The sequence below is a fragment of the Xiphophorus maculatus genome, chromosome 12, assembly GCF_002775205.1.
Source record: "Xiphophorus maculatus strain JP 163 A chromosome 12, X_maculatus-5.0-male, whole genome shotgun sequence".
In the NCBI taxonomy this organism is placed as follows: Eukaryota; Metazoa; Chordata; class Actinopteri; order Cyprinodontiformes; family Poeciliidae; genus Xiphophorus; species Xiphophorus maculatus.
This window is the reverse complement of record NC_036454.1, coordinates 5,703,616-5,724,690: the sequence shown is the minus strand read 5'-3', so window position 1 is coordinate 5,724,690 and position 21,075 is coordinate 5,703,616. Positions and strand designations below refer to the sequence as shown.

Below are 21,075 nucleotides of genomic sequence, written 5' to 3'. Positions count from 1 at the left end.
GAAATGCAGAATTTTCCACTTTTGACATGACTTTATTATCTAACTAAGACATATGCTGAATCCTGTTTCTAGTTTAAACTTCTTTATATTTGCATCTGGTTCTATCAGATGTCTGAATTCAAATTTGAAAAGTTGTAACTTTAAATAATGTTTTTTTTTTTCATATTTGTTAAAACTGACAGAGTAATGTGAGACAGATAATCTGTGAAAAGATCAATCTACTCACCTTCTCCATGAGACACTATTACTCTCTGAAGAAATGCACCAGTCTCAACCAAAAACAACCAATCAGAGACAGGAGGAGGATCTTAGTGCTGTCAATCAACCTTACCTACGTGCTGCTAAATGTGCTAATGATGGAGAAACAACTTATGGTTACAAGAAAACCGTTTGTCTGACGTCATCGGTGACTATGCTAACTACTATGCTAACTAGACATAGCATTCGTGACAGGCTATGCAGACAGGGAGAACCTGTAGTGTAGCAACGCTTGCTCTGATTGGTTGTTTCTAGTTAGTGCTGGGAGAAAGCAGAAGAGCTAATTCTTTCACAGATTATCTGTCTCATAAACTGTCACGACATTGTGACAGTTTTTAAGCATGTCTAATCAAGAGGAAATAATCTGGATTTTGTGGATGTTCCATCATGTCTCTAAAATCTACTAAATCTGTCAATCTGAAAAGCGTAATGTGTTAAAATTACATAATACAGATTAATCGCATTATGGAAAAACCTTTCTCACACGGAGGGTTACCTAGTTCACAGCACTGTGTTATCGTTCATCATTTATTGTGATAAACTTCTTATCATGATAGGAATTTAGATTTGTTGTTACAAAACCCCCATAACTGCCCATATTGTTGAAATTGTTGGTTTTACTATTTTCTCAACTGTTTGTTCAATGAAAACATCAATAAAAATCAATATGTTTGAAAATATGATTAAATGCAGTTACTATGTTTAGAGACATAAATCACACTTCTTTAAGGAATGTTAATGTTTTTCTATAGCCCCACATTTATGTTTGTGGAGATATAACTGCTGTGACATGCAATCACATTCATACCTGAAAAAAACAACAAAGAATTGTCTCTGTTATTAGTTAGCTGTTAGCTGCAAAGTTGAGCAGACTTCTTAGGGTAAAATTACAACATCCGCACTGATTGAACATCCACTTTACCTTGGGTTTGTTGAGATCCAAACATTTCTTCTCTCCGTTTATTTAAATCAATAAGTAACTGATGAGGTTATTCATCCCTTTCAGAATAACTTAGATTGTTTTTATTAATACTCCTCTTAACTTGTAATTTTTAGTTTTGATCCGGATCGTCTTTGACGGTTTATGATTTTCCAGTTGGACTCCAACTTTCCCACTGATAGAGACACAAGAACCTGAAACGGAAGTGAAATTTCACCACTGCTGCGGCAGTCGTGCCTCATCCTCATCGTAATTGCATCTGTCAGATCGGTTTCCTGATAGATTCTGCAAAATAATTACCCGCCGCTGGTCCCCTGTGGTGCAGGGGAAGAGAAGAGGCAACAGAGAGCAAGACATCTTGGCTCTTGTTCCCTTGCAAAGTCATTCAGCTCGACACAGTTTGTTGGCCGGCTTCCCTCTTTACAGATGTTTAGAGCTAAAAGTCTGAGAATGAAGCTGAAAGTGTCCAATAGTTTTCTTTGTGTGCTCGAAGTGAAGCCACAGGAACATTAAAATACTGCAAAAATAAAGAAGAAAAAAGTATTTTTAATTTAGATTCTACTGCAAATGTGTGTGTATACTTGAAATAAGACAAAATTAACTTACAAGTAATTTCTCATAAAATATAGGAGCTTTTTTTTAAGTTAATAATTCCTTAATATTTCTGAAAACTACTAGTTACAAAATAATCTGCTATTGGAACTAGTACTTTTTCATCAATATTAAAGAATTATTTACTTAAACGTGTCTGCTATTTGGTGCTAAATATTTGCTTGTAAATTAGTTTAATCTGAGATTTCAGAGAAAAAAATGTCACAATTATAAAAAAGCTAGAAATTTCAGCTCAAAGTCAGAATTCACAGAAAAAAAGTCCAAATTCTAGGGGAAAAAAAATAAATCTGAATTCACAACAAAAACTTACAATTCTCAGAGTAAAGTCAGAATTCCAAGATGGCCGGCTTCCAGTTCAAATTATGTGGAAAAAACAAGTCAGATTTCTCAGATTAAAGTCAAAATTCTGATAAATAAATTATAATTCTGGGGGGGAAAGTTTGAACTCTCAGATTATAGCAAAAATTCTGAGGAAAAAAAAGTAAACTTTCTCAGAAAAATGTCTTTTTGACTTTTGTCTGACAACTCTGACATATTTGTGGCTGAAAATGTACTTTCAAGTTAGTTATTGTTGTTTCTTACTTTTTCTCTTTTTTTCCTGCAGTAGCCCTAATTCTCCTCCGTACATTTGCTCTAGAATCTAGGCCAAAAATATTTTGTACGATTGTGTTTTTGCAGTAAAGAAATTCCCTTCCTTCGATGCCATAGGAGGATAATTATAATGTCTTCTGACAGGCATATATTAATTTCACTAAAGTTAAGAGAGCGGTGTCCGCTGTGTGACCGAAGGCTGTCCTCGAATATAAGAGCTTTAATATTTTAATAAATTCACTGACAGATTTCAGCAACGCAGATGAGAAATTCACTGGAAAGCCATCCAGGTTTCAGGTTGAGCTTATTTGAAGATGCAAATGAGTCCAACTCAAAAAAAAAGAAAAGTAATAAGATGGAGATTCAAAGAAGCTGTCTGTGACTCAGAGGGGAAAATGAAACTTTCTGAAATAAGAAGCCAGTCATTGGAGAGAAAATGAGAAAGAAAGAAAATCGAGAACAACAAAAAAAACCACCAGGGACTTTTTACAGGGAAATTAATTTACGTTCAGTCAGAAATGAAAAACGTCACTGAGATGGAAACTTTAGAGAAAAGTTTGGAGGAATTAAAAAGAAAGGAATTGAAGAAGTATTAATAAAAAAAGGTTTTATTTATTATCATTATTATTATTATTAAATCCACAGAAGAAGAAGAAACTACTGAAAATGCTGGGATTACTACAGTTCATGTTTCCCCACCAGATACGGTTCCCCCGTCAGATACGGTTCCCCCGTCAGATACGGTTCCCCCGTCAGATACGGTTCCCCCGTCAGATACGGTTCCCCCACCAGATACGGTTCCCCCATCAGATATGGTTCCCTCGTCAGATACGGTTCCCCCACCAGATACGGTTCCCCATCAGATACGGTTCCCCCGTCAGATACGGTTCCCCCGTCAGATACGGTTCCCCCGTCAGATACGGTTCCCCCACGGTTCCCCCATCAGATACGGTTCCCTCGTCAGATACGGTTCCCCCATCAGATACGGTTCCCTCGTCAGATACGGTTCCCCCACCAGATACGGTTCCCCATCAGATACGGTTCCCCCGTCAGATACGGTTCCCCCATCAGATACGGTTCCCTCATCAGATACGGTTCCCCCGTCAGATACGGTTCCCCCATCAGATACGGTTCCCCACCAGATACGGTTCCCCCGTCAGATACGGTTCCCCCACCAGATACGGTTCCCCCGTCAGATACGGTTCCCCCATCAGATACGGTTCCCCCATCAGATACGGTTCCCCCGTCAGATACGGTTCCCCCAGCGTCTCTTCAGCGCCCAGGTGGCAAAATACACGTGTGCCTGTTTCGCGCTCTTACCTAGAGAACTACGGACGCCGTGAAAACTCAAACAACGTGTTTCATCAAAATTATCCCACTTTTTCCAACCGCAGCCTAATCAGATGCACATAGTGTGTGTTTCCCCCAGCATATGGGGGAACAATATCTGATGGGGAAACACGAATCGACGTACTCTCAAGTAGAACTTTTTTTTTAAAAACGCATGCGCACTTAGTTTCAAAGAACCTAGCACCAACTAGTGGCGTGGCGAGAGCATTACACCTTTTCGATGTGTACCATTACCGTGTAAACAAAGATTGTAATTAGAATGTCTTCATGTAAATGTGTTAACAGAAACGAAACAAAAATTCCATTTTTGTTGGATCATTGTCATGTAAACAGGACATCATTTGGTTTTGCCGTTCCCCTTTAAATCTCTGTTTAGTTCTCAGAGATTTTTGCTTGCTCCGTTTAGGAAGTTTCTGACTGATTGTCAGCAGCTGCGTTTCCATTAACCTTAAAATTGCACAATTTGACATTTCGAAAATAAATTTGCTTAATGGAAACAAGTTAATTTAAAAAAAAAAGTCCTTTATTGCTAAAAAGTTTTTGCATGAGGATAAGTTTTTTTTGGCCAAATAGAAGCAGGATTATCTTGCAAAACTGCAATGGAAACACTTTTTTTTGCTTCATACAAGTCACATAACCAACAACCGGATGTTACTACTGGCGGAAATGACAAAGAAAACAACAACAGGAAGTAGTTGGAGGATGATGGTGCAGCAGGTTTTTAATGATTTGTCAGATAGAAGCTAAATGCTGCTTAATATTTTTTTTATCCTAAATGCAAAATGTATCTATTTTTTCTACAGTCTTTGATTAAAATTGGTTTTACGGTTTTGTTTTTAAGCAAGTGGTTGTAGAATCTGTATGCTCCAGTAAATGATTAATCAATTACTAAATCAGTTGACAATTATTTCAACAATCGATCAATCCCAATTAATCTGATTAATCGTTCCAGCCCTACTGTCAATTAACAAGATATCTGAGGAGCTAGCTGCAGGTAGATGAAAATGTAAACCAAAATGTACAAAAACTGAGACAAACTAGAGAAAACCTGAAGAAAACTTTTTTCTTTTGAGCGGAGCAGACGGATCCAACAAACCATCACTGAAAGCTGAGGGCTTAATTACCGCGGAGGTTGATTGCGACGGGGGAAAACAGGGAGCAGCTAAAAGAGGCTGCAGCTGTGAGTGAAGGCAGGAAACTGGAGTGAACTGTGGAAATCTGATGGGAGAAAAGGACTAAACAGAACTAACACGACACTCAGAAAAAAATAACCCGGCATGAGACGTGAAACGCCAAACCAAAAGATGGCAGAAACTCATAAAAAAGATCAAACACAAGTCAGAACGACGCAAAAATACGAGAAGAAATTAAGACGTAACATATATAAATACTGACTGTTAGTGCAGTAATGGTATATTTCACACTTTCTTTCCACTTCAATGTTTTCTTCTCAGTTAAAAGCTACTGTCACTTTAAGAGATTCAAAATGTAACAGTTGAAGAGTTATTGACTAACTGGGTCGTAATCTGTCATGTTTCATTCTCCAAACTGAACCAGACGAACAACATCTTCAGAAAATGCTCAGCTAAATGAAATTACATGGTAAGCTTTAAGATTTGTAATATTATTTATCTCCACTCTACAAAAACACGAAATCTTACCAAACACTTTTGGTTCCAAATATCTTAGCACACTTTAAATAAGAAAAAAATCATATAAGTAGTTTTTCAGCACGATATAGTTTTAAGTAAATAATTTCTTAATATTGATTAAAAAGTACTAATTCCATTGGTAGATTTCTTCAATTATAACAAGATACTTTCCCCATGTTATAAGTGAAACAGTAAAAATAGTACTTTTTAATCAATATTAAGGTCTTATTTACTTAAAACAAGCTCTTAGATCTTGCTATTTTAGAGAAAACTGAGATATTTGCTCTACAAAGTTGATCAAAAGTACTTAATATTTTGTGTTTTTGCAGAATTTCAAACTTCTTGCTTACCAACATAAAAAAGCTTACAGTATATGTAATGGTTGAGAATTGTTTTTTTTCACTTTGAGCTCTTGTCAGATTCAGTAATTACATATGAATATTTTACTTTTTACATTTCTTTTCCACTGCAGTCCATCTTATGACTAGATAAAGAGAATATTTTCAATTTCATTCATTCCATTTCTTATTTTTTTATTACAAGCAAGAGAAATATCGCTCGAAACCAACAGCAGCTTGTAACATTGTTTGTTTTTTTTGCCACTGTAATTTTCTTCCATAAGTCACAGCGTCTGGCAAAAAAACAAAATTATTTACCAGCCCCGGGTCAGAAGACACTGAGGTTTACAAGAAACCACACGGAGGCTTGACCGGGCCTTAAAGCAAGACATTACCACACATTTCACTTTTCATACCACAACATAAGCTGCAACAGCCGTGGGTGTGTGTGTGTGTGTGGCGATGTGCAGTGTGCCTTGAGTCCCAAAAATAAACTAATAGATAAATAAATAACGAGAAAGTAGAAAAGTCTCCCCAAAAAGGAAAATCCCGCCAGGGACTGAGCAGAAAATCCAATTATAGAGCTGAGAGAGGAAAGATCAGATCACACAAACACACACACACACACCCACGCACCCTCTCCCCCCCACACACACACACACACACACGCACACACACACACACACACACACACACACACACACACACACACACACACACACACACACACACACACACACACACACACACACACACACACACACTCATATATACAGGTACAGTTTGTCCAGCATCACTCTGCTCATCTTTATTAAAGACACTAAGAGGATACAGAGGGGCAATAACTCAGTTTGGGAGGAAGGTTTTTGTATGTCAGAGCAAACCACACACACACGCACGCACACACACACACACACACACACACACACACACACACACACACACACACACACACACACACACACACACACACACACCATGTATTTTTGGTCTTTCTAGCACAAATATGTTAATAAACTGGAAATCAGACAAAACTAACATAAGCAGCATAAAGGATTTTGTTTTAAATCAATAATTCCTTAATATTGATGAAAAACTTCTTGTTCTATTGGCAGATTATTTCACTTACAACAAGACATTTTTTCAATGTTATAAGTGAAACAATCTGCCAATGGAACAAGAACTTTTTCACCAAAACTAAGGAATAATTGACTCAAACCATCTTTGTTGAAAAGTTTCTTCTGAGTTAATTTTGTCTTATTTCAAGTTTACTAAGATATTTGCATTACAACTGGACCTAAACTACTTGGTAAGACTTTGCGTTTTTGCAGTGCAGTGGGTTTTGTTTACACCAATTAATGCAGATGAAGCCAATTAACTTCAACAAATACAAATCTGGAGTTTTTGTTGTGTCTGTTTTGATTGTGGAAATGTTTCTGTTTGCTTCCTGCAGCTGTTTGTGTCTCTCTCTCTCTCTTCCTTCCTCCAAATGGCATTTTGTTGCTTTTGTTGCGTCTTTCAACGCGTTATTGAAGCTGATGATGGTGCGCAGCTGCAGACGGCAGAGCGCGTTGGTTCCCGTGTCGGGTTTCGGTCGGGACGAGCCGTCATGGCGATCAATACGTCGCCGGGCCGCTTGGTCTGCTGGGATTATGCCACAAGAAGCGACGTGCAAAATTCTTACTTCTGTTTTATGAGCTTTAGATTTAGTTTTCATCATCTGCTGCTTCCTGAACTCATGGCATCATATTTCTCAGAGCGGACGCAGCCGCTGAACGAGTTTCTTTTATCGCATGCAGCTTTCTAAATTGATGCGCTTACTTCTCAGTCATAAAAAGAATGCTTTGCAGCTTTTAGAACCTGGCAGGAGGGACAAATTAGGCAGAAATTCCTCCTCAAACGGCACTTAAATGACCAATTACACAAAATGTGGCAGCATGATTAGTTCACTAAACAACCTGGAAAAGTGCTTGTGGAAGTGAATGAAGGAGGCGACTGATGATAAAGTCTCAGAATGTATTTCAGGTTATTTTATGTTGCAGTGACACATTAATCCTTTTCAGCAGTTTATAGCAGGTGTTTAAATTCAAACGGTAGTTGCATAAAATGAGATCTGGACAAAACTTTTTCACTCTTTCTCCAAACTTTGAACAAATTAACATCTTACCGAGTATATTTGGTCTAGTTTCTAGTGCCAATATCTCAGAACTACAATGATGTGTTAGGGCCATTGGAGATGGAAAAAAGGAGTAAATTTATGCCATAAAATTGGAAATTTTGAGATTAAGCTCAGAAATTATCTAGAAAAATTGTAAACATTTCTAAGCTCCGAAAGTCAAAATTTCTAGAAAAATACTTGAAAATTTCTGAGTGACAGTAGCCACTTCACAAGCACATAAAATGTTTTTCTAGAAAATCTATGAAATTACTCTCAATCTTCTGTCATATTTTTGACTTTTGGAATTCAGAAATGTTCTTGTTTTTTGTAGAAAATGTCTGAGACTAATCTTAAAATAGTTTTTTCTCACAAATTTTCAACTTTTGTTTCTCAGCGATTTCCAGGTTTTTTTCTAGAAAATTTCTAACATCAATCGCAAAAACAATTTTTTCTTGCAAATTTTTGACTTTGGGAGCTCAGGAATTTTCTAGAACATTTCTGGGATTAATGACATTTCTGGTGGAAATATACTCATTTTTTAATAAAATGGTCCTCATACATTGTTGTAGTGGACACTTGAAATAAGACAAAACTAACTCATAAATACATTTTCAGCAAAATATAAGAGCTTATTTTAAGTAATGCCCTAATATTGATGTGCTAATTTCTCTTGTAAGATGGGCACAATTCTTGTTATAAGTTAAATAATCCACCAGTGGTAGCACTTTTTCCATCAATTTTAGGGAATTATATCTTGCTGAAAATGAACTTACAAGTTAATTATGTCTTATTTCAAGAATCCTGAGATATTTGCCCTAGAAACTACACAAATACTTGGTAATATTTTGTGTTTGTGCAGTGATACCTCTGATTTAGTTTCTTCCTAGTGTAAACGTTGAGATGAATTTTCATAGAGCATCTGCTTATCTGGTTATAATATGATCTAAATGTTAATCTACCTCTGTTATTTAATGCAGAAAATAAAACTTACATATTACATGCATCCGTTACACAAACACTGATTTATTTCAACAGTTTATTTCAGTTTAGTGGTGATGCTTATTGAGTCTTTGGCAGCTGTTGGATTTCTCGCTGTAGGGTTGCTTCCTGCAAATGCAACGTCACTGTGGACAAAAAGTGTTTTCTAATATAACACCCCGAAGGTTTTTTCACCAAAATATATTTTCCTGGAACTGTCATTGACACATTGTGTGCAATTTCACTGTGGCGGTCATAAAAGGGAGAGAAGCTGCGGCAGCGTTGCTCAGCAGCTGAGTGTGAGATAAAGAGACTCCCATCCCAAAATCAACAGCCATAATTGTCAGTAATAAAACAATAACTGATAGTTATTAAAGTAACTATAAAGTAGTTACATAAAGTATAAAGTATAAAGTACAGCTTGCATACTTTATTATTTACCTAGAGTCACTAATTTCATTGGAATGGTGCATTTGTCACAAAGTTTAAATGGATTTTGCTGACAAAGCCTTGTGTGGCAGAAAAGAGGGATTAAATTCCTGAGATCTACCAGGAAATGAATTATATTACTACACTGTAAAACTGACTTATAATCACTTCAGCATCAGAAAAAGCTTTTAACATGCACAGATATTTAGAAATTAGAGAAAAGTGTTCCTCCCAGATCATCAGCAGCACAATCTCATTTCTTAGCTTAAAAACTATTTATGAGCAACTGGAATTGTTTTTATATTTCAAAATAATAGAAGTTATGACACAGAGAGTGTAAAACATTTTGAATTAGATGATAATTGTTAGGTTAAACCAGGGGTGTCCAAACTTTTTGTCATTACAGTCAAAAATGTCAAATTGAGAGCAGTCTTTTGTTTTTAAGTCTTCAGTAATATACTAAATAGACGATATTTTAATAAAGCAGTCAAATTTTTGTAGAAAGGTACTCCGCAAATGTAAACAAGGTCTTGCACAGTTGCTGTTTTAAATGACAGGTAGATATTATTTTTAAAACTCTTTTGGGATTTATTGTCTTCATTTAGACAAAAATAAACTTGTTAAAGAACAAAAACTTTGTCTTGTACCTAAATAAATAAATGTTTTATGAAGACTTTATTTCACAAATTCACTACATTCTTGAATTGTGGGAAACTGACCAATGCGCTGGAATTCCGTTTGGGTTGCTAGGTAACGGGCAGAACTCTGCTGGGGTTGCTAGGTGAAGGGGTAGTTCCTGCTGACTCGTAAGGTTTTTGAACCTTACTCATTTTACAGATACTAAAAAACATCAGCTTATTGCTAAAACGACAAGATAACGATACATTATTCCTGTGTTATAAACGAAGAAATCTGAAGTAGAACTTGTAGTTTTTAATCAATATTCAATAACTGTTTACGTAATAAACTCATTTACGTTGCTGACAAGTTACTTCTCAGTTAGTTTAGTTTTATTTCAAATGTACTGAGATATTTTAGAGACTAGTTTCCAGTAACAATATTAATTACTTGGTAAGTTTTTGGAGTGTCAACCAGGGTTTCTCTCCCATTGCTTCTTCCTATCTTTTTAGATTACTTTATGTTTGGTTCCCATTTTCCTTTATCATTTCTTGATAAAAACATAAATTCCTTCATAGTTGCAGAAGTCTGGCTCAAACAGATAATAAATGCTGGAAAAAGAAAACTAATCTTTTCCATTTGTCATAGTTAGTTTGAGATGCAGCATGGTCTGTAGCGTCTCCTGAGTCCCTCCGCAATAACTGTTTTAGAAACATTTTAGAGGGAATCAGGCCATGCTTCATTTGCTATGCTCACAGTGTAACAGAGGCTGAATAGAAATAAACAAAACAACAATTGATTTGCCAAAATATGTCTGTTTTACAAGGACTTAAAGCAGCGTACTTTCTCATTCTGGAAAGAAAGATGTTTTTTAAGAGGAAGGGTTGTTAAATGATGCATTGTAATTCAGACCACAAATTATTTCAGTAGAAGCCTGTAATTCTACCAACAGGACATCCTCTGACCTTTTCACCTTTCCTTCCTCTAGATCTGGAGTAACAAGAAACTTTATCCAAGCTCTAAAAAAATGCATCTATATTTCTATATCCCAAAGCTAAAACAGTTTAATCAACATAAAGTCTGTAAAGTGAAAGAAACGGTCAGGAAACGACTAGTCATCAATCTTTCAGTGAAACTGCACTGTCGGCATTCCCTGGGACAGAAAACTGTGATTTAAAAAAAAACCTGCTCAGCCTCAGATCCCCAGTTACCGCGCGAGCAACGAACATGACTTTTACCAAAACCAAAAACACGCAAAGATTTATTATTTAGAAGAGTGAAAACAGAAAAGAAGGTTTGTACAGCAATCTGCATGTTTGAATTATTTACATTTGTTTTTTATGAAATCAGTTCTTCTGTTCCAAGATTCCACTGCAAAAACACAAAACCTTACCAAGTATTTTTGGCCTAGTTTCTAGCGCAAATATCTTGATAAGTACAAGTTATATTGGCAGATTATTTCTATTCTTTCACTTGTTAGTTTTGTCTTATTTCCAGTGCACCAAGAGTTTGAAAATAAGTTTTTATGTTTTTGCAATGGTATGTTTTTGTGGTAACAAGTTTTGCTGCTTAATAAGACGTTAAACCAAACAAAATAAAAGATAAAAGCTTTTGTTTCATTGCAGATTTTACTTTGTGATTTAGTTTCAGTTGTGTTTTGTTCATCTTCTGCTCCACTGCTGTAATTTTATTCTTTTTTTAAGCTCTCTTCACTTTAAAATCCCATCTGACGTTTGGATGTTTCTTCACTTTCTCCGGCTGAACAGAAACAAAACTGCAGTTATTATCTTTGGACCTGAAGATGAACGATCGAGATTCAGCATAGTGTCAGTTATTACAGCTAGAAACCAGAGATCAGGCCCGAAATCTGGGTGTAGTGATGGCTGTCTGTTTGATTCTATTGTCTGCCTCCTCAAATAAAAGTTTTGAAAGCTCAAAGTATTCTCATACAATTTCTGAGTTTGAAAAGTCAAAAATTTCCTAGAAAAAACTCAGAAATTTCAGATTTGCATACATTTTCTAGAAATAAGCCTGGAAATTTCTGAGTTTCAGAAGTTTAAAATATTTGAAACTCAGTTTCAAGAAACAAGGAACAAAGTGAGATGAACTTTTTTTTCTCAAAGACTCCCAAAATTAATCACCAAATTTAATTTTTTTGTAGCAAATATTCAAGTTTTCAAACAACTTTTTCTAGGAAATTGTCCAAATTTTAGTTTTTTTTGTTTTTGTCTGATATGCTATAGTACATTCATCTGAAGGAGAAAAAAAACTTTTCAAGCTCACAAATATCCAATTTTTTTCTCAATGATTTCTGAGATTAATCTAAAAAATTTGAGTTTTTTTCTAGAAAATGTTCTACTTTTGAAACTGAGAAATGTTGCAAGTTTTTTTTTTTTAATTTACCCCTAATATGCCTTTGTACCTTCATCTGTATTTGACCCTTTTGTTATTCATATTATTTGACATGTCTGACTGGTTTCTGGATTCTGTTATCTGCCTCCTCCAAATAACCCAGAAGTTTGGAAAGTTCAAAGCATTCTTATGCAACTCGAGTCTGTAGTTGGGGATAAAATGAAAAGTTATTAGTGAAGCATTCTTCTGCTGAATTGATTAATTCGGTCGGTCACACAGGTCTGCATTGCTTCAGCGTGAGCCTCTCTTACTCTGCCCGTCTGTTTGATGATCTAGAACCCATTACTTGATATTTGGCTGCAGGAGCGAAAGCGGCGTCATGGCGACAGCTGGATTTATGGGCGGTGGGCGCCCGGCGATCAGCCACTCATTCGTCATGTCCTTCCAGCCGGCCCTTTAATTGAACCAGAGGCAGCGATGTTGAATCGTTTGAGCTGAGGGACAACTTTTAAACTCTCAGAGTGGCTCTTGGAATAACATTGCTAACCATGAGGCTGAGCAGACACAAAGCTCCCGCTGCACATCAACATTTATTGGTTGCTGCAAAACTGCTACGTCCAGATGACAGATAACACACAAAGTCACTGTGTGAAGACTTAGTGATTGGTAGTTTAAGCTGTAGAAGTGTAACTTTGTTGAGCATTTAATTTAAACCTAAATTTATTTGGGATGAGATTGTGACAGTTTTAGATGACTTGACTTGTTTTTGGTTGAATTTCAATGTAGAGGTAGAATAAAGGATTTATGGATTTTTTTTTTGCCTGAAAAAACCTGTTCAAGCCCAGAGCTAATGTGCATTCTGGCTGGTTCAGCTAAGAGTGCACAGCTTTAATTATGACTGTTCACATGTGGCTTTTAAAAGCAGCAAAAATAGTAAAATCCGTTCCTCTTCCTAATGCAAATAGATAAACCCTCTCTCTCATGGAGATCTGCAGGTTTACCAGTAGAATAACAAACATTTTCAGTTATTAAATTAGCTCAGATAAAATTATTTTTTTTAGAACTTTTTGCAAAATGACAAATATTTCATTAAATTGGACCATTTTATCTGTCTAGTTTTGTCAGGTTACTGTGCGAAAGGGGTAAAACTTAACTGGATTTCACTCAAAGAGCCTTCAATTTAGCTGATCCATCTTTGTTTTTGTATGATGGTCACCATAGTTTTTAGCCTAACAAGAAACAGAAACATCTATTACATTTTGAAATTAACAAGATAAACACTGTGAAATAAACAGATTTCCACCCCTTTAAACCAATTATTCCAAAAGTATAATAAATAGCAAATATTTTATAGTAAAATTCAACACCAATAAATAAATTACCATATTTATCAACATTTTGTTAAATATATTTTTATAGTTAAAATTCTATTCAACATTTATTCATTTTCACTTTCTACCATAAACAATAAACATCAAGTGTATTTCTTTTTTCTTCTTTTTAAAAAACGTACTAGCTTGACTTCAATAAGATTAAAACTATTAGATATAACAATCAATCAGAGTCCATGTGCTGCTCCAACGAGATTCAGGAAATGAGCGACAGCGCTGTGAGGCTTACCGGCCGTCCTTCACAGCTTGCAGAAAACAAATTTACTTGTGCTACCAGCACCGTTTGCTTCTCGTGCTGTGGCACTTTTTCTAACAGGAGTGACAGGTCAGTCACACCAAAAGTACCTGGACTCTCTGGTTGCTAGGAGATTGAGTCCACCTGGTTCTCATCACTAACGAGCAGAAAGGTGCAGCATGGGGGAGTGGCCGCCTGGCAGTTCGCCAGAACGTTGTCATTTCCTGTGACAGAGTTTGGCGTTCCGTATGTAGCATCTTTTAAATGAAGTCTTTGCTTGAACTTGTCCTTTAATGTTTTACATGTTAGATATAGAAGAATAAGTACAATGAAAAAAAGAATTTCCACTTTCTTTTCTCAGAATTCTTAAATTTCAGAATTTTGACTTTTTTCTCAGAATTCTCATTTTAATTTCAGAATTTTGAATTTGACCTCAGAAAAGAAGTCTGAATTCTTCCCTAGTCCTTTTCCGTAGCATATTTGTATTTATATGGAGCGCTTGTGAATTCATCGCTGTTAAACCTTAAAGGATTAAATTTAATTTTAAAAGCCACTGAAAGGTCACTATGAGTCAGTTTCAAATCTTTACTTCCATGACTCTGAGCTTCACACTGTCTTGTTTCGCTGTCAAAAAAGAAGTGTAAGGCTGAAAATAGCTGCTGACATAATAACATGAATTATTCCTGCTGTTATAAAGCGAGGCTTCATTGAGCTCTGCGTCGTATGGAAGGCTGTATTGACAGACGTTTCCCCAGAGGAGAGTGTTATTCCTGCTTTCTGAAGCGTCTCGGCCGGCTGCAGAGCTCTTTAGTCACTTTGTGTCTCCAGATTGAGTTTGCCTCAGTAATAGCTTCGGTTTTTATCAGCACCTCGTCCAATTGTGACCAAATTCTGTTTCGCTCGCTTGGCGTGCTGCTTTCCTTCACACTTCCCTGCTCTAAATGAGAAAGTCCGACCATTGTACCTGACAGCTAAACAAAACAGAGGCTGGTTAGTGTTTGGCTCTGCCGTTTTCTTCCTGATTGGATTTTAATTGAATCTGCGTCGCGCTGACTGAGTCCTCTCCTCTTTCTGTGTTAATCCGGACAGAATCGACTTGAGGACGCCGTATTGATAGTGCCAAAATAAAGCAAGTTCACCATTTGAAACATAAATAAACTTTAATTTTGTAAAGAACACAACACTGGAAGACATTTTAGATACCCCAAATGAAACAAGATAACCACAAATAACAAAACTAAATAAACACCACTTACAACCAAAACCATAAAACAATAGAAAACGTTTATTGTACTTGGCTTCCTCTAAAGTAAGTTTTAGATTTAAGTTCTACATTAAATTTATATTCTCTTAAATTCTACAGCGCTAATTTACTTGGCAGTTTTTTGTGAACTTTCAGTTGAATAAAGTTCGACATCTGTGTTGAGGTTTTGTTTGACTGTTGAAAATTCTTTAAATACAGAGATGTTTATAATCAGGTTCTTACTTTGAAGGGCTGACGTCTTTTAATGCAGCACTTCCTTTTACTGTCTCTCTGTCTCTCCCCTCCCGCTCCCCCAACAGCTTTATTGTATTTAAGTATTTATTTAAACATAAATACAATATCTGAGGGCCTGAAGTTTTTATCAACTGTTGAGGAATCAGTGGTGGAACTGAGCAGAGGTTAAAAGCCAATTTTGGAATAAAAAGACCCAATTCTGACTATGCTCAGCTCAGAATTGAAATGTTTTCTTGCTGAAAACTGAACTGAAATTCACTGTAAGCTGTGAGACTGCCCAGTCAGTTACATACATTTGCAGCTCTGCTAATTTTACTCGCCTCTATTAAGGGAGACATGAAAGACCGTCAGGGAGCCATAACAGGAAACATTATTTCTGACCACATATCAACTTGTTCTCTGGCTTATTATTAACCCCAGTGACACCACGACCTAATTTAGGATATTTTATAATGAGCCGATTTTACCTTCAAATTGCAAAAAACTGTAGCTGAAACTCCTGAAGGGAAACGGGGTAATTAGTTTATTTTATACGTTTTGTCAGCCTAATGCCATATTTTTACAAATATTCAAGCTGCTGCTGGGGGATCAGAAAGTTTGGCTCAGGAAAGTCATGTAAAGTTTCAAAAGACGGTGCTATCTGAAACCTTTGCCTCAGCTTTTAAATTTCTTAATTTAATAAGTTGTGCTTGGAGCTACAGTCTGCAGAGTCGCCTGATGATTAGCGCTGCTGCCTGTTTGTATGAATTTCCACCAGAGACTCCAACTACTGGTCACTAATGTCCAACTAAGAGTTACCATCCTGCAACTTTTAGATGCATTGTTGCTCCAACTCACTTGAATCAAAAAGCTGAATATTCTCACCAGCTGTCAGTCAGCTCTGCAGAAGTCTGGTAATGAGCCAATCCTCTGATTTAGGTGCGTTGGAGAAGGAATCCATCTAAAAGTTGCAGGATGGTAGCTCTGAAGGACTGGAGTTGCTCTAAAAACAGAAAGTAGACTAAACTGCAAAAAGATACTCTTAAAATCTAAAATCCTAAAGAATGAAACCTAAGCTGAAACCATAATAAACACAAAACCACCCACAAACTAAATCAGTCTACTTGCAAAAATCAAAGGCTGACAGAATCTGAAGCAGGATCTGGTTTTGTTTGATTTCTTCTAATTTTTCTGAATCTGCCAGATTAGAAGTTGGTTTAAATATTCTGTCTGTCCAGAGATAATAAAACCATTCACAGAGGTCTTTAATGCAGAGAACTCAAATAAAACATCATAATACATCTGGTCAGAGCCATACCTGGAAAGTCACAGTTAAACATGTTAGAGAAATATTATGTATTTCTCAGGCATCTTGTGCCATTTTATAGCACAATCAAGTGCTATAAAATCTTGACTTCAGTTGTTATAAAAATTATGCACATATCAAACATGACTTAAAAAGAAATTTTACTTTCTAATTTATCTCCTTGAAATTGGGCCACTGTCTCTTTAAGAAGCAAGATCAGTGGAAAAATAACGTTAACCTTGCAGTTTTTGTAAAAACTCTGTAGAGTTTAGTGCTCCTTGTTCAGTGGGGACTGTCACAGTATTAAGCAAGTTGTTTTCATGTTGCGGCTGATACATTGCTTGTCTAAGACCTCCTAATGGCCCCAAACTGTTATGTGATGCTGCTTTGTTGGTTTCTGTCATAGTTTATTACCTCAATTAGCCAGCTGTGCTGCCAAAAAAGCCTCCTGCTGTGATTCAGGGCTGCATATCTTCCCCTAATAATGACTAAGACCCCCATGTGCTGGTTATGTGGGGCAAACTGCTGACTCTGGATGTGTAAGCTCAAAATAACCCAATTAAGCAGCATGCGGCTATCTGTCCTGTGCTTTATGTTGATGGATGGATGCACACTCATCACAGCTGTGTGGGACACACAGTCCAAACAAAAATAATTCAGATTTTTTTTTCCAGGTAAACAAGCTAATTAAGTTAATAAACAATAGCACCTGTTATTTAATATCCTGTCAGGATAACCTCAGAGAATACCAGGAGAAAACAGTTGATGGTTTTAGGATGTCGAAGAATGTTTTTTTAAAACTGTCACCATGTTGTGACTGTATAATATGAGACAGATAATCTGTGAAAAGATCAATCTCCTCTCTCTTCCCTGAGCTATTATTATCATATTGTTGATCAAATGCACCGCTCCCGAACAAAAAGAACCAATCAGAGCCAGGAGGTGGGGCTTAGCGCTGCCAATCAATCTTGTTTTTCACTAAAATGCATTAAAAGAGGCAAATAGACAATTCAATTTCTTTCTCAAATAAAGAGATAAACTGTTAATTGCCTAAATTCAAAACAAAGCATGTCTAATCATTTGATACTTTGATATTTTTAACACCAACATGTGAAAGGCTCAGCACTTTATGCTTGACTTTGCATCAGTAAAGTGTAGCAAAATGTGCTTAATGGGAGATTATTTTAAACCAGGCTCGGCTAAAACCAAGATATAAATATGTTTATATTTATATATATTTTTGTACAGCTTAGCTTGATTATTGTTCTAAGTATGTTTTTATTTAGCCTTTTTTAGTCTGTATACTTGGTTAACAACTAATCAATTACTAAATTAGTTGACAATTACTTCAAAAATTGATTAATCACGATTAATCAGTTTAATCGTTTCAGCTCCTAGTTAATTTTAGTAGAATACAATGCAACTCAGTTCTGTGTAATTAAATGCAGTTCAGTTTAATTCAGTAAATTAGGTGAAAGGTCAAATGCTCAACAAGATGTAACTGCACAAGGTAACAATACACAAAACTGTGAAGGAACATATTTACTCAAACTCAAAGTGGGAGAACTGAACATTATTTATTTGTTAAAACTATATGACTGTAAACTTATGGACTGCGCCTATCTGGTTTTTGTGTTTTGTATTCTGAAATCATTTCTCTTCCAGGTTCTGTTTTAAATAAAACCTGACTTTGTTTTTTCTCTGTCAGATTCTCAGTTTTTCTTATTTTTATTTTTGAGAGGAACTTTGCAGAACTTTTTATTGGACTTTAAAAGTCTGAAATTAAGTGTATAGTTACCAAATCGACCTTTGTGTCTATCTACACTAGTTTTTCTGTTTTGTCGAGGTTCTGTTTATTTTTCATTAACTTATCGTCTGGGTTTTCTGATGCAGTCAGGCTGCTGAGCTCCAACTTTAAGACTTAAGGGATTTGCCGTCGACCAGTGAAAACAAATAATCCCGCTGGTAGTTTCCTCTTCCCTGCTGGTGTTTGTTTGCAGGCGTTTTTGACCCTTTCACATTTCCGTTTGTAAATGTTAAGCCTCGAGGTTAAAGCCATATGTCCTTTAACGGATCTGCTTTAGTCCTGTGGAGCAAAGCCATGAACAGACACGAACGCCACGGCGCATGAGCCTCAGAATATTCCTTTCATGAGTGGGGCATTAATCTTTCTTCTGAATCAGATTCATGGTCTGAGTGATGATATATTTCAGCATATGCAGGCACTGGAATATTGATTTAGTTTTGGCTTTAAGCTACTCATAAGACATTGTCAGCCAGGTGGGATGAGCTACTGCGACCAGCAGGCATGTTAAAGTGAGCAGAGCAGATATCTGCATACTCTGCCTCTTTGGTTTGTCTCTGTGTCTCACTGACTGCGACACTTAACAGCGATAATGCAGTTTTACTCTGCTTGAAGCAGGAATCTTGTTCTTTTTAATTAAAAAATTATAATTATAAACATTGATAAAACTGTCGCTATGTTGGGAGAGTGTATCTGAAAAATGCAAAACAATTGCAAACCAACCAATTAGAGCCAGGAGGTGTGTCTTAGCGCTGTCAATCAACCTTGTGTATTGCTAAATGTGCTGATGTCGGAGAAACAACTTACTGTTACGTAAAAACTGTTTATCCGCCATTGTTGATGGCTATGCTAACTAGCCTTAGCATTCACAACAGGCTATGTTGGAGTGAACCAGTTGTAGCGTAGCAGAGAGGATGTGAGTAGGTGCATACGTGAGAGTGATTGACAGCGTTAAGACCCTCCCCCTTGCCCTGATTGGCTGTTTCTGACTGATCTGTGTACTTAAAAATACATTTTGTCACAACATAATGATAATTTTAACAAAAAATATGAATGACATGTTTTTTTCTAAAAGTTATCTACTGTAGCTTTAAGGTTTTTCAATCCAAATAAAGCAGATTTACCCAACGTGAAGCTGGAATTAACAATGTTTTGCTCTTTAAGTATGTAACTTTTTTATGAAATATACATATTTTTACATTCAGTTAAAACTGTCACTATGTTGTGACAGTATAATATGATACAGATAATCTGTGAAAAAATCGAGCTCCTCCATGTTCTCCCTAAGATACTGAGCTACTTCATGTGCAAAAATGCACCACTCCTGGCTAAAAGCAACCAATCAGAGCCAGGAGGTGTGTCTTAACGCTGTCAATCAACCCCTTGTACTGCTAAATGTGTTAATGGTGGAGAAACAACTTACTATTCCAGGAAAAGTACAATAGATTGTGAAGCTCTATTGTCAAAAGCCACATTAGAAATATTACTACTGCCAAAAGTGTTTTTCTCGCTGCAACATTCCTCAAGAGCTTCAGTTTAAAGAAGAAAAGCTCCTTGCCTTCACAAATAATAATAAGTTGATTAATAGTTGTTTTCATGTTTGTCTCTACAGAACAACACATCATGGCGGCCCGAGGCGTGTCAGGAGTGTACCTGCTACAGCGACGTTTCCATCTGCAGGCCCGTCCACTGCCCAAACCCCCAGTGTGACTTCCAAAGGGTGAGCACTTAAAACCCACATGCTTTTCCATTGTTGTTTGTTTAAAAAGAACAAAAAAATGTCTTGAAGTTATGAAGTCATCTATTCTGTGATGCATTTGGAAGACAGACATTATCTAAATGTCTCAAGAAATCTCCTTCAATCTTTTTAAGTTCCTTTTTAGAGCTAGCAAATGATTAACTTTGTGCTTCTTTTAACTGCTAGTGGCCTTGATGCATGAAGTACTGTCCAAAAGTCTTCAATCATCCCATTCTTACATAAAAGCAGACGATCTTGTAATATTTCAAGTGGTTCTCCAGACTTTAAAAACGTCTTCGAAGGCGTTTCTTTGACAGAGGACGTCTCAAGTCTGTGTTGGATTTCTTTGTTTGTAAAGACAAGATTTCAGATACTGCTCTGCAAAAACACAATATCTTAAATATTTTTGGTCCAGTTTCCAGTGCAAATATTTTAGTACACCTGAAATTAGATATAACTAACTTATAAGTACCTTTTTAGAAAGATATAGGACCTTGTCTTAAGCCAGTAATTCATTAATATAGATTAAAACTTCTACTGTCAGATTATTTCACTTATAATATGACATTTTTTCCAAGTTATAAGTTAAATAATCTGTCTGGAAACTAGACTAAAATACTTAGTAAGACTTTATGGTTTTGCAGTGTGCTATTCTTCTAGAGAAATAGTTTTATTTATTTATTCTTGTACTTCATCAGTTAATTTTATTATCATGTTTTTAAAAAGAATCTTTACAATTTTGTATCTTGATTGATTTAAAGGATTAGACCAGGGGTCACCAACCTTTACAAACCAAAAAACAATTTTTCCCTCATTGGTAATCATTTAAATTCTTGTTAAGGTTAATG

At 36.2% G+C, this 21,075-nt stretch overlaps 1 protein-coding gene across 2 annotated transcripts in view; it reads left to right on the top strand.

The window, feature by feature from the left end:
* Positions 1–21,075, top strand: part of fras1 (Fraser extracellular matrix complex subunit 1) — a 266,684-nt gene that overhangs the window by 60,690 nt on the left and 184,919 nt on the right. For both annotated transcript variants that reach the window (XM_023343256.1, XM_023343255.1), the window contains exon 3: positions 20,102–20,209. In XM_023343256.1, the coding sequence (XP_023199024.1) occupies positions 20,102–20,209 (108 nt within the window). The remainder of the gene's footprint in view (positions 1–20,101; positions 20,210–21,075) is intronic.